The sequence below is a fragment of the Oncorhynchus tshawytscha genome, linkage group LG06 (assembly GCF_018296145.1).
Source record: "Oncorhynchus tshawytscha isolate Ot180627B linkage group LG06, Otsh_v2.0, whole genome shotgun sequence".
NCBI classification, from domain to species: domain Eukaryota; kingdom Metazoa; phylum Chordata; class Actinopteri; order Salmoniformes; family Salmonidae; genus Oncorhynchus; species Oncorhynchus tshawytscha.
Genome location: NC_056434.1, coordinates 16328081 through 16342492, shown reverse-complemented (window position 1 = coordinate 16342492; position 14412 = coordinate 16328081). Strand labels below are relative to the sequence as shown.

The 14412-nt window shown below is 40.3% G+C and overlaps 1 protein-coding gene across 2 annotated transcripts; it reads left to right on the top strand.

The window, feature by feature from the left end:
• The first annotated feature begins 3610 nt into the window (after window positions 1–3610).
• Window positions 3611–13538, top strand: LOC112252117 (arrestin domain-containing protein 2). 2 transcript variants are annotated; one of them, XM_024423080.1, is made up of 8 exons: window positions 3611–3771; window positions 3968–4228; window positions 10410–10479; window positions 10665–10915; window positions 11023–11279; window positions 11463–11625; window positions 11746–11900; window positions 12186–13538. In XM_024423080.1, exons 2-8 carry the CDS (start codon window positions 3970–3972, stop codon window positions 12237–12239), a joined length of 1209 nt encoding a protein of 402 aa, XP_024278848.1. In that variant the 5' UTR covers window positions 3611–3771; window positions 3968–3969; the 3' UTR covers window positions 12240–13538. The 2 variants fall into 2 exon arrangements, with proteins under 2 accessions (XP_024278848.1, XP_024278847.1); XM_024423079.2 differs by lacking the exons at window positions 3611–3771; window positions 3968–4228 and adding an exon at window positions 8645–9177.
• The last annotated feature ends 874 nt before the right edge of the window (window positions 13539–14412 follow it).

Sequence of the window (14412 nt, the reverse complement as noted above, 5' to 3'; positions counted from 1 at the left end):
AAGCTTACATTTTTGATAAACTATTAGGCAATGCTTTCACTTTATAAGCGCAGCAATGCGCACACAGCAGTAGTCTGTAAGTGCGAATGTTCCAAAATGCAATCAATTAGCGGGAAAAAAAACTGTTCTTGAAAGTGACAGCAAATGTGATTATACATGTAATGCTTTATTTTGAAGATGCATTTTTTTTACGGTGAAAATTATCTTCCCCAAACTTGAAACTCACTTGCAGCCTATGTATGCCAGTTAGGCTCTACACCAGTTATATAGCGGATTAATGTTCTACATTTTAAGAAGTTGTTTGGCTATTTTAGTTGGGATACAAACCTTATCAAAACACATAGGCCTATGGGCTAGGCTACATGAGATGTGACTATTATTTGAAAAAGTATACGCTATTTCTTGCCTTAATGCACAAGCTGGGCATCATTCACACATGATAATACATCATTTACAAGTGAAAGGCTAATATTGTCATGAATCAGACTATTCTTAATTTAAATGTCTTTACATACACTAAATAATATTAGTTGATGTTAGTGATATTCGTTTTTATTTAGAATGGACCATTATCATGCACCTGTATCGGAACAGGGGCATGGGGAAAAAAATAGATTTCAATGCACTTAAATAAACCAATGGAGAACGCTTTTCCCATGGTTAATTTTCATGCCAGCCAGGTAGACTATACTCCTTTTGTAAAGCAAAGCAATGTGCTTAATATTAAGAAAGTTGATAAATAATTATAGTAGGTGTTACGAATCCCTTTTGGCCCGACAGTCTAGGGGGGATGGTAATGAGACCCGTAACATAACTCATGCAAATTATTATTGTGACAAAGTAAAAGTGTGAACGAAATAACCACGACAACAGAAATCTACCGTCAAACTCCAGGTTTATTTATAAACACACGGTAATGGGGGGGAGCAGGAAAAGGGGCTGAGCTGGACCCAAGGAAAGAAACAATAAATATACAAAAACACCCCTAAGCTAGACTAGCCTACTTTAACAACAGCAAACTAACTAACCAAAAATACAGTGGGTGGCCCGCCCAGTTCTAACTAGTGTATTTAACAAAGTTCACCTACGGGTAGTGTATGCCCATGGGCGACTTGTCTTGGTTTCCCCCTTTTCCCACCAGCAACAAACACCATAACCAAAAACAATACTTACAGGTGATGACAAAGTGCTATGGAGACGCTCAAACAAAAGAGAGGTTAAGACACAAAGCGAGAGTGAGACACAGAGACCTACAGCCATGGCATTTACAGATAGAATTGAGCTCTAGAGCAAACAAATTATGGGGTTTTTAAACCATGGGGAAGGAACTGTGATAGGGTAGGAAATAGGAGGAGGTGTGTCTTCTGATTGATGATTGATTGTTGACTGATTGGGGAGTGATGATTTTCACCTGTGAGGGGAGAAGGAGAGAAAAGAAACACACACACACACAGGATAACTGTATCCGTAACAGTAGGTCTAGCCTATAGAAAGCTGATCCTCCTCTTTTTAATAGAGGCCATCAACTTTATCACGCAATTGCATAGCCTATAGAAATGTTGCGCAACATGTTTGATTAGATTTGATACATTTTCATTGATGTCAGAGTGGTTTGGACAATAGAGTTGCTGAGTACCAGGCAGATAGCTATTTGGTAGGCTACTAATGACCATCAGCAGCATCAGAGCTGGGAGAACCCTAATTACCCTGACTAAATGGTCATATGGAATTTGACTGCCATCAAAACTGGTGACCGCCAGTGTATAAGTGTATAATAAGGTTACCTTAACAGCCCTAGTTTGGTGTATGCTTACCTTGTTGTGATGTTTTGATATAATTGTAATAATTATTTGAGAAACTTTTATTATCGACCAAATACTTATTTTCCACCATAATTTTAAATAAATTCATTAAAAATCCTACAATGTGATTTTCTGGATTTTTTTTGCTCATTTTCTCTGTCATAGTTGAAGTGTACCTATGATGAAAATTACAGGCCTCTCATCTTTTTAAGTGGGAGAACTTGCACAATTGGTGGCTGACTAAATACTTTTTTGCCCCACTGTAGTTCTAAAATCCCCTACAGAAAAATGTATGGTGGAAAAAAGGATTGGAACCATTTCCGAGTTTTACCGCGAGGTTTTATGGATATTATGAGACATGATGTGGTATTCAATAAGTGTGTTGCTAAGGTTAGTGTCTGTTTGGGCAATGACAGGTTTAGTTCTTGGATTTACTCCCTTTTTTTTTACACACCTGACTAAGTATGATATGTGTAAAAACAAATAGGAGAATGACGAAACAGCAACATAACCTTGAACCCAAGCTGCTGATTGCCATGTTTGGGAGCTGCTTTGTTGAGCAAAACCGTGAGTGGGTGGTTAGACTTAAATATGTCAAACCTGATTTCACACACCTGAAAGGACAATGACCCAGTTATCATGAAGGGAAACATAGCCAAGTTCATTAATTCATCAACACATATCAGATGTTATCAATTTAAATGTATTTTTTAAGGTGGACATTTATATAGCAAATGTTTTGCACTAGTCAGAAAAATCTACAAGTAACAGGTATATATATGGCCGATGTGAAATGGCTAGCTAGTTAGCGGTGGTGCGCGCTAATAGTGTTTCAGTGCTCTGAGACCTAGAAGTAGTTGTTCACCTTGCTCTGCTTCGTGAGTGACTGTGGTTGATGTGTGCAGAGGGTCCTTGGCTCGAGCCCAGATTGGGGTGAGGAGAGAGACGCTGCGGAAAAAGGAGCGGAAAAAGGAGGAGGTCAAAAGGGGTTGAGTGTGGCCGATGTGAAATATGGGAGAATATTCTTCCATTTTAATCTATATTTTCATAAATTGATACCTAAACCTATTACATATGAATATTTGATTTGATTTATTCCATGCATTGATATCTTATGCATCCAATGCATTCTCTATTTTCTTATACGGTTGATGCGTATTGCATATGTATGTAGACATGAGACATACATTTGTGCACTCATGTATGAGGGAGGGAAGGATTGGACAGCAATCTATGAGCGAATCATCTCGTAAACCAATTACATTTCAAGCACGTACTGAAAAAAGTAGTCAGATACTTTTAAGGAGATAGGAAACTCCATTTGAATGGTTGTACCTCTCATTGTGTACGTTGCCCGTGCTTTCGTGCGTTGTCAATGGGGCGTACGGTGCATTTGTGGGACAAGAAGAGCTCTCCTTCATGGATTGAATGGAAGTCAATTGGGCCCGAGCTCAAAAACAACAACATTAGCATGAATTTCGTAAACAAGAAGTACACCATTGCACATCCGAGATGTGAGATAATTAACTTGTTCTCTAATATCGTATAACATTGGAATCGTGATATTACGTACTTTTGACGAAAATAGGCATGTTTCTCGACTCATACCCTGACTTTGAGAAAGGGTTGCGTGACGATTAACTTATCAACTGCGTGACGCAACATGACAACGTGAACGCGATTGGTTGACTGTCTGCTGATGAGGAATTTTTCGTTGTTCCATCCATTGCCAATGGGATTCCTATCTCATCCTTTCTCTAATATCTCTGCAGTTGTCGCTTTCTGTCCACGCTCGTCTCCAAGAATGGGCGACGTGACTCAAATGTGCTTTATTCTAATTGGCGTGTAAACGGAACCTGCCCTATCTGTGCGTCGAAATTATGTGGTAGAAACATTGTACAATATTAATATAACAGTCAGCGAAGACAGCCTGACACCTCGAATTCACCATCTCCCATTTTTTTTGAAGGTAGGTTTGGTTTGCGTTCTTTGACAGACTTTTGATCAGCTGGTGTGAAAGATTTTATTTAAAAACAGCGTAATTTAATTTAGTGTATATATATTGAGTTTTAGAATCGTGTGATTGACGATTCTCAGCTCCTTCAGTTATTTATGTCTCAGGCTACATTTTCTTGTGGTAAAAAATCTTTATTTTCCCCTCCAAGGAATGACTTTCAATACTATCAAAAGTTTTAAGCTGGAGTTCGACGGACCGGGCGATGCTGTGTATGCCAGCAGCGAGATACTGTCCGGAAAGGTCGTTTTGGAGCTCAACAGGGATACGAAAGTGGACTCCATGAAGGTCCTTGGAAGAGGGGTTGCCACTGCCCACTGGCTTGAGAATCGCAGTGGAGGCATGAATGCCGTTTACAACGACTACACCTCCAAGATCAGTTACTTCAGGAAGAGGCAACATCTCATCCGAGGTAAGTAGTCTTCTCATGGGAAAAGCACTCTGGTCATTGTTCAACTGTTTTGTTATTTCTCAACAATGTTAAACTATTTCTAAGGTGTAGCATATATTGATTTCCTTTTCATTTTGAGCCAATGAATGGGACTAATTGTTTGCGTGTTTTAAAAAGCTATCTCTAAAAGTAGCCTAGTGCATCTTGGATTTCACCAAGCCTACTGTAGGACACAGTAAAGACACATGCCCTACTTATGGCCCTCGGGGGAAAAATGCACACCTATTAGAAAATTACATTCTTAGAGGCACAAAACTCTGGAGAATATTTTACAGCATGAACTTAATATTTTAAATTTGGTTGTGTGTGAATGAAGCTCACATGTAGCACCAACATGCTTATAGGAATTGGATTTACTCTTAGAAAAAATGGTTCCAAAAGGGTTCTTCGGCTGTCTCCATAGTGTTCTACCCTGAACCAAAAAGGGTACTTCAAAGGGTTATCCTATGGACAGCTGAAAAACCCTTGTAGGTTCTATATAGCACTTTTCCCCCCTTTTTTCTCTCTGAGTGTAGGACATCAGCCTGCAGGGTAAATACATAGAGCTGTCCTGTTACTGGGAAGTCATGGCAATTTACAGTCTTGATTTAGGGGTTTTATATGTTCTTTCATTATGACTGATAGACAACTGTGAATAGTGCTTTTGGAAAGAATAAACTTCTGTAAAAGGAAGTACGAGTGGAGACGCCCAATAAGAGGCAGAGGCAGTTGCTTGTCTGAAAAGGGCTGGGGGTTTAAAAAAAATAGTGCCTCTGTCTCTCAGGCAACAGGGAAAACAACACGTGGGAGCTTGAGGGACAGGACACCCCCCAACCCTTCATCTTCACTATACTGCACATTAATTACGTTTCTTTACATGCAAACTTGTCAAGCAAGGTTTTTGTTATTCCAGAGAACCTCCAAAAGTACTCAAGATTTAATTTGTAGGTAAGTTAAATTATTACTGACTTTGATTAGGCTTTGTTTGTTATTTCAAATCAAGAAGATCTCCATGAATAGAAAAACTATTAACTGATATATTGTATCAGGAGTCCTAGCTAGGTAAACAGCCTCTACAGAAATCTGTTGAAATACACCCCCTAAAAATCATTTACCTGACTAATACAGTGCATTTGGAATGTATTCAGACCCCTTCCCCTTTTCCACATTTTGTCAGCCTTATGCTAAAATGGATTAAATAAAAAATGCTTAAATCTACACACAATACCTCAATGACAAAGTGAAAACAGGTTTTTAGAAATGTATAAAAAAACCCAGATACCTTTATTTACATAGGTATTCAGACCCTTTGCTATGAGACTCGAAATTGAGCTGCGGTGCAGCCTGTTTCCATTGATCATCCTTGATGTTTCTACAACTGTGGTAAATTCAATTGATTGGATATGATTTGGAAAGGCACACACTTGTCTATATAAGGTCCCACAGTTGACAGTGCATGTTAGAACAAAAACCATGCCATGAGGTCCAGGACCTATATACTAGGCAGTGTCAGAGAAAAGCCCAAAAAATTGTCAGACTCCAGTCACCCAAGTCATAGACTGTTCTCTCGGGTACCGCACGACAAGTGGTACCAGAGCGCCAAGTCTAGGACCAGAAGGCTCCTTAACAGCTTTTACCCCTCCAAGACATAAGACCTCTGAACAATTAATGGCCACCCAGACTATTTGCATTTACCTCCCCCTCCCCCTTTTGATTTTACACTGCCACTACTTGCTGTTTATTATCTATTTATAGTCACTTTACCCCTACCTACATGTAGAAATTACCTCGACTAACCTGTACCCCCGCACATTGACTCGGTACCAGTACCCCCTGTATAGCCTCATTGTTATTTTATTGTTTAATTTTTTTTTTAATGTAGTTTATTTAGTAAATATTTTCTTAACTGCATTGTTGGTTAAGGGCTTGTAAGTAAGCATTTCAGGGTAAAGTATTCAGCGCATGTGACAAATAACATTAGATTTGAAGGAATAGTCTGTAGAGTTCCAACAAAGGATTGTGTCGAGGCACAGATCTGGAAAAGGGTAACAAAAAATATATGCAGCATTGAAGGTCCCCATGAACACAGTGGCCTCCATCATTCTTAATGGCACATGACTGCCTGCTTGCAGTTTGCCAAAAGGCACCTAAAGGACTCTCAAAAGCATGGTGGTGGCATCATCATGCTGTGGGGATGTTTTTCAGCGCCATGGACTGGGAGACTGGTCAGGATCAAGGGAAAGATGAACAGAGCAAAGTACAGAGATCCTTGATGAAAACCTGCACCATAGCACTCAGGACCTCAGACTGGGAAGGTGGTTCACCTTCCAACAGGGCAAAGAACCTAAGCATACAGACAAGACAACACAGGAGTGGCTTCGGGATGAGTTTCTGAATGTCCTTGAGTGGCCCAGCCAGAGCCTGAATTTGAACCTGCTCGAACATCTCTGGAGAGACCTGAAAATAGCTGTGCAGCGACACTCCCCATCCAACCTGACAGAGCTTGAGAGGATCTGCAGAGAAGAATGGGAGAAACTCCTCAAATACAGGTGTGCCAAGCTTGTAGCTTCATACCCAAGAAGACTCGAGGCTGTAATCGCTGCCAAAGGTGCTTCAACAAAGTACTGAGTAAAGGGTCTGAATACTTATGTCAATCTGATATTTCAGGTAATTTTAAAAATAAATTTGCAAAAATTTCCAAATCTGTTTTTTTTTGTTGCTTTGTTATGGGGGGGATGTTTTAATCCATTTTTTAAATCCATTTTAGAACAATGCTGTAATGTAATAAAGTGGAAAAGGTCAAGGAGTCTGAATACTTTCCATATACACTGTAGTTGGACTTCAGTGTTCAGACATGTATAAAAGTAGACTTCAATCATGCTAAATCTATTGGTAAAATAGCTTATGAAGTGATATTTCATTAGGAATGAATTTGTTTATATTTTAATGGTATGGCCATTTTATAACCTTCAAAGGACTAAAACTTTCCAGGGCAAACATTCTGTGGACCTACTGTATTATTTCATATATCATAAACTCTGACTTAATTTGCTAAATATTAAGTCCTGCTGTTTGCACCTTTATATATTTAGAAATTCAAGCCAGACTGTTGAACATGTAGCTATGGCCTTCTGTACAATCTGAACACAAATATTTACACTGCATTAAACTTGTTAGTTTGTCTGCATACCATTGATTATTTGATACTACGTGGCTGTATAAATCCAAAATCATGCTTGTGTATGTGTTTTTATCTCATCTGCCCAGCCACTATAGGAAGTCTATGGTCAGAGCTGACTAAAGATGATTAGAGACAGTGAGGCCTACGTGACTGACAACAACAAAAAAACTCATAGCCACCAGGAGGCGGGGGTATCATAAAGTTGTACTGTACAGGTCCTGAGTGCACGTTTTGGTTTTTGCCCTAGCATTACACATCTGATTCTAATAACCATCTCAACATCAAGGTTTGATTATTTGAATCAGTTGTGTAGCCCTAGGGCAAGAACCAAAACATGCACCCAGGGGGACCCCAGGACTGAGTTTGGGAAACCCTGCTGTTTCATGTGTGGCAGGGTAGCCTAGTGGTTAGAGTATTGGACTAGTAACTGGAAGGTTGCAAGTTCAAATCCCCGAGCTGACAAGGTACAAATCTGTCGTTCTGCCCCTGAACAGGCAGTTAACCCACTGTTCCTAGGCCGTCATTGAAAATAAGAATTTGTTCTTAACCGACTTGCCTAGTTAAATCAAGGTTTTTTAAAAGTGTCACGTTCACACCACAAGGTGGCAGTATATAACCCTGCATGCTTTCGGTAAACAACTGTTTTTTTGGGGACAAGATGTTACCCGATTTTGCAATCTAGAGGTCATGTAACTAATTGTTCTTCAATATATGTTCTGTGTATGTGTATAAAATATTTGTTTAAAATGTACCATTCATCTTCATGCACTTTCCCCTTATTCTTACTGTTTCTTGAAGTGGTAAACTATATGAAATGGCAAAAAATTTAATGTTATGACCAAATCAAATGTTTTCGTCACATACCAAGTTTACAGCTAGTATAAAAGGTACAGCAAAATGCTTGTGTGCATTTTGCTGCACCCTAACAATGCAGTGCATTAATGAATAATAACAATGAAAATATAATTCATTATAGGAATTTACAGACTTTAAAAATATGTATTTGGCAAGTTGCGCATGTTCCCTTTCTAGAAATGAATGCATAGACCACATGTACAGAATACCAAAAAATGGGCATAAGCAAAAGCTGAAATACCCTTTTTACTATTATGCAATGTGAAAATATTTTGTCAAATGGGAGGATCTTTGCAGCCTTCGGGCATGCTCAGTAAGCCTGTTTTCGTCTAAGAACCTGTAACCATCAATCACCAGGCACGGTTTTCCCCGTTTGCTCGAGCGCTCCACACCCAGGAAAGATGTTTATTAGCCCGTTACCCTCTATGCGGCCTTACATAATATATTAGGACAGCCCACATCGTGCAAAAGGGAGCTGTGGCCGCGACTACTTAATCAGTTTTGTTTTGCAAGTGTAGCGACAATAATATTAACATAGTACCGAAACGTTATTTGAAAACTTGAACAAGGAACAATAACATTTTAACATAACTATACTGTTTGGAACAAACAACCCTCACGATGATTTTCGACAAATTGAAAAAGTTGTACATCGTCTTCGACTCTCCAGAAATCGATTCCCCTCCAGTTTTCAGCAGTGGGGACGTGGTGTCTGGAAAAGTTGTTTTGAACCTTTCAGGTGAAAGTAAAGTGCAGTCGTTGAAGTTGCACGCAGAGGGTTTTGCGAAAGTGCATTGGACCGAATCTCGTTCGGCTGGGTCCAGTACTGCCTATACTCAAAACTACAGCGACGAAGTGGAGTATCTCAACAGGAGAGAAGTTCTTCTGCAAGCAGGTTAGTCATTCACTCTCTATCGGTGAATGAAAGCAATGAAGTGTTCCATGCTATGCAACTCATTGGGCAAAACCACTTGGGCAAATTTTACTCGAGAAAAGTATTTTCATTGTACATAACTGGGTTTTGTGTAGGGTTTCTCTCATAGGAAGGTATTTTGTTTTTTTCTTAGTTGTTCTGTAATTTTCATATTCGGGTGTTCTCAATGGTAAATTCTCAACTGGCCTACCTGGTTAAAGGTGAAATATACACGTTTTATTTTTAACGTTTAAATTTGCAGCATGGAAAAATAATTGTTTTCATTAAAATTTAAGCACTCAGTGGTGGAAAAAGCACAAAATGCTCATACTTGAGAGTAGAAGTAAAGATACCTTTTAATAGAAAATGACTCCAGTAACAGTCACCCAGTAAAATATTACTTGAGTAACAGTCTTGAAGTATTTGGTTTTAAATATTTTTAAGTATCAAAAGTAAAAGTATGAATCATTCAAAATATCCTTATATTAAGCAAACCAGACTGCACAATTTATTTTCTAATTATTATTATTATTATTTTTATTTAAAAGGTATTTACGGATAGCCATGGTCACTAAACACTCAGACATCATTTACTGTCAAAGCATTCGTATTTAGTGAATCTGCCAGATCAGAGGCAGTAGGGATGACCAGGGATGTTCTCTTAATAAGCGTGTGAATTGGACCCTTTTCCTGTCCTGCTAAGCATTCAAAATGTAACTAGTACTTTTGGGTGTCAGGAAAAATGTATGGAGTAAAAAGTACATATTTTTTAGGAATGTAGTGAAGTAAAAAAATAAATTAAATAAAAACGCTACTTAAGTAAAAGTAAAGTACTTAACCCCACTGAATGCACTTGACCCTGTCAAAGGATTTGAAAGTATTATGCATATTAGATTGAGTTTGGATTCACTCTAAAAATGTACTCTGTCTGAATGCAGCCCTACATTTTATAATATATAGAAAAACAAGGGACTGCAAATCCCCATTCAAGAGCACCCAGCAGTATAGAGGGCATGTGATGGTGCTTTTGTGTTTAAGGAGAAAAGGGAAAACTGCATTTGCAGTTCATTGTAATAAATAAACTCAGTGATTTCTCCTGTATGTATTTTAGTTAGTACAATGCTTTTGGAAAGCAAAAGGCCCTCATTCAGTAATCAATGTGGATCAGAAGTGGTTTCAAATAATGAATGCTTATTTTATTCATTTTTCTTCAGATAATGGCGAGCACACCCTCCTCTCTGCTGGAAGACATGAATTCCCATTTAGTTTCCAGTTGCCTGAAGAGTAAGTATCCCTTTCTGGAATTAATGGTTTTAGAATTATTATACAGTAATACACTGGAGGCAAATGTTAATTTGCATTTGATTTGGACCTATGAAATCCTTGCATCTTATTAAAGAACAACTAATGTCTAATCAATCTGTGTTTATTTATTTAAACTCTTCTCTTTTTTTTTTTTTCGTCAACAGGACACTGGTGACATCCTTCGAAGGCAAGCATGGCAGCATCCGCTACTGGGTGAAAGTGAAGCTGCATAGGCCCTGGGCTACAGTGAGGAAGATCAAGAAGGAGTTCACAGTCATCGAGCCCATTGACATTAACACACCAGCCTTATTGGCTCCCCAAGCTGGCACAAAAGACAAAATGGCACGGGTGTGGTACCGCAATTTTGGACAGGTGTCAATAACCGCTAAGATCGATCGTAAAGGTTACACACCAGGTAAGAACCAATCATACCTTTTAATCCTAGTGGCCCTGAAAACTGAACATTAAGGCATTTTAACTGAACCAAATCTCACCTCACAGCCTCTATTCTTCATCTTCCAGGTGAGGTGATTCCTGTATTTGCTGAGTTTGACAATGCAACCTCACGCTCTGTGGTGCCCAAGGCCTACATCACACAGACGCAGACGTTCATCGCCCGGGGCACCATGAAGCAGAAGCAAGCGGTGGTGGCCACGCTTAGTGGTGATGTGGTGGGCGCCCAGCGCAGGGAGACCTGGCATGGCCGCGCCATCAAGATCCCTCCTGTCGGGCCCTCCATCCTGCAGTGCCGCATCATCAAAGTGGAATACATGCTCAGGGTGAGTTCAAGCCATAGACAGAATTAAAAGTACATCATTCACATTCATTAGATTTTCCTTGTTGAGGATATGCCTCCGATTGATAATGAAAAGCTAATTAGAGATCAGTCGGTAGTAGTTTTACCCCTACTGACGTGTCGGTTACTGTAGTTCTAAAAGCTTTCTTCCCTCTCCACCACCTAGGTGTGTGTGGATGTTCCTGGGACCTCCAAGCTGTGCCTAGAGCTGCCCCTGGTCATGGGCACCATCCCCCTCCATCCCTTTGGTAGCCGCACCTCCAGCGTCAGCAGCCAGTACAGTGTTAACCTGGAATGGCTCCGCATGGCCATCCCCGAGCAGCCTGAGCGTAAGTGTCTGTCTCATTGTAATACAAGACTTAGCGGTGTCAATGCCAGGTCCCCCTGAAAATCTTCTACCTTATGAAAAATGGTTTACTCATCTGTACCCTCTTTCCCTCCCCACACAGCTCCTCCTGACTACAGCTCTGTGGTGACGGATGAGGAGGCTGAGCGGAACATTACGGCCCCCCATCCTGAGGAGGACCTCACTGGGATTATGGAGCACCCTCTCAGGGCCTTTGTCCAGGAGTTCCGCTTCCGACCTCCTCCGGTGTACTGCGAGGTGAGCTAGCACCCCTTGGAATACTCTTGTGACAATAGGGATGCACTTCTTTGATTACACTTCTATCACTCAATTGACATTTTAGTCATTAATCAAGCGCTCTTATCCAGAGTGATTTACAGAAGCAGTTAGCCTTGCTCAAGGACACATCGACAGATACATTTTTTAAAAATTCCCCCTCGTCAGCTTGGGGATTTGAATCAGCGACCTTTTGGTTACTGGCCCAATGCTCTTAACCGCTAGGCTACTTATTGAATCTTAAACCTTTGTGTTTTGCTCCTGCAGATCGACCCAAATCCTCAGCCCCTCAACATGAGACGTCGCTGCATGACGTGTTGAACCATAAGCGCCACTTGAGCGTCACACGATGACCCTATTTAATTAAACGAAGCGAAGAGATTTGTCTTCCCCTGGATTACTCTCCGAAACTGGTGACTCAGTCCAAAGATGTGGCTTCTGTTGTTGGAAGGGACTTAGAGTACCACTGAGAGGCTGGAAAAGAAGATGGAGGCGACAGGACCTGCTTGTGGATGAAGTCCTTTTTAAAAAAAGAAAGGGGGACATGTTAAGTTCAACAAGAAAAGGAAATAACTTCTCCCATGGTTCCTGTCCTCTCAAGTGATTCTGACTCAGGATGACGAAATCGAGTCACCCCTCCTGCCAATCAATGAACCCCCACACAATAAATGTTTTGTGTTTGGGGAAATATTGGGGGAGGATCACTTGATTTTTGTGAGGGAGAGTTGGAGTTGCAGATGATAACTAGGCCTCAAAGAATGCAATGGTATATCTTCAGTTAACATCTGCAAATTATCAGCTGGCTTGGTGTTAAGAGGCACCTGTAACTCATCTTTTAATACCCAACTCCCCCTTGCCTGGTGACATGTAGTATGACTCAATCATGATGAATAATTCTACTGTTATTCAAGTAAGCACTTATCTGAGACTGTTTGGTGAGGAGGAGTTGAGTCGGCAGGTTTCGGCATTTAGCCGGGTAATACTATGCAAAAGGGAACTTGAATCCTGTAGTATCTGAAAATGTACTGAAATGATTCCATGAGAGATTCTGATATAGCAGCTGTCCTCTGTATGGGGATGTTCAATGTATTCTGAATCTTAATTTGACAGTAATGGATGAAAACTAAACGGTTGAGTTTTTTGCATGTGGAAGAATTCAAGAGAAAAGTTAGTGTTGTGTAAAAGCTCGCGCTATAGCACAAACCTGGGCATAACGTTTTCTCAGAAAATAGTCTAGGACTGATTTAGAAACAGTGACACGAGGAAGAAAAGTGTGTTTGTAGCTGCTGCAAGCTCAAATGATTAGCTTTAGAAACGGCTCAGGAGGAAATATCAGAGCCATGTGGTTTTATGTGTTTGATTCAATCCAGATGCCTTGTTTTCCAACCGTCTGTAAACGTCTGCAGAAAGTTTGTTCAGCGTTACATTAAGCCTTAAGTTGGAGATGTCACTTTGAAGTGTACTAAAGAACTGACTTCAGGTCAGCAATGCAGCTTACGTGTCATGCGCAGTGCAGCACACACCTGAAATTGAATGTATTTTATACAAACGCCGCTGTTGATTCACAGAACTTGCCAAAGTTTTTGTAATTCCCTTTTCTAATAAAAACACTGAAACAGATATTTGTGTTTTCGGTCAAGGAATTGTGATCTCTGTGACATGTGGTCATCTATCTTGAAGGACAAATAGGAAAGAGAACCTTCCCACTGGGCACAGATGTTAAACCAACGTGGAATAGACAATTTCAATAAAATGTTATGTGGAAACAACGTTGATTCAACCAGTGTCCCCACGGTTGCTTGCTGAACATATCTTAATTTGTCTCCTACACTACATGCCCAAAAGTATATGGGCACCTGCTCGGTTCATTCTACAATCATGGCTTTAATATGGAGTTGGTCCCCACCCTTTTTTGCTGCTATAACAGCCTCCACTCTTCTGGGAAGGCTTTCTGCTAGATGTTGGAACATTGCTGCGGGGACTTTCTTCCATTCAGCCATGAGCATTAGTGAGGTCAGGCACTGATGTTGGGCGATTCCAATTAATGTCAAAGGTGTTTGATGGGGTTGAGCTCAGGGCTATGTCGAGGCCAGTCATGTTCTTCCACCGATTTTTGACAAACCATTTATTTACCTCGCTTTGTGCATGCGGGCATTGTCATGATGGAACAGGAAAAGTTGGAAGCCCACAGCCATCTATATTGTTATTGTATGCTGTAGCGTTAAGATTTCCACTGTTCCAGAGTCCAATGGCGGTGAGCTTTACAAATCAAATCATAATTTGTTGGTCACATACACATATTTAGCGAAATGCTTGTTTTTCTGGCTCCAACACTGCAGTATCTAACAATTCTACGTATATAGGGTTGCAGCCTCCAAGGTGCAAGCTTGAGTAGCTGGCTAATGATGGCTATTTAACAGTCTGATGGCCTTGAGATAGAAGCTGTTTTTCAGTCTCTCGGTCCCAGTTTTGATGCACCTGTACTGACCTCGCC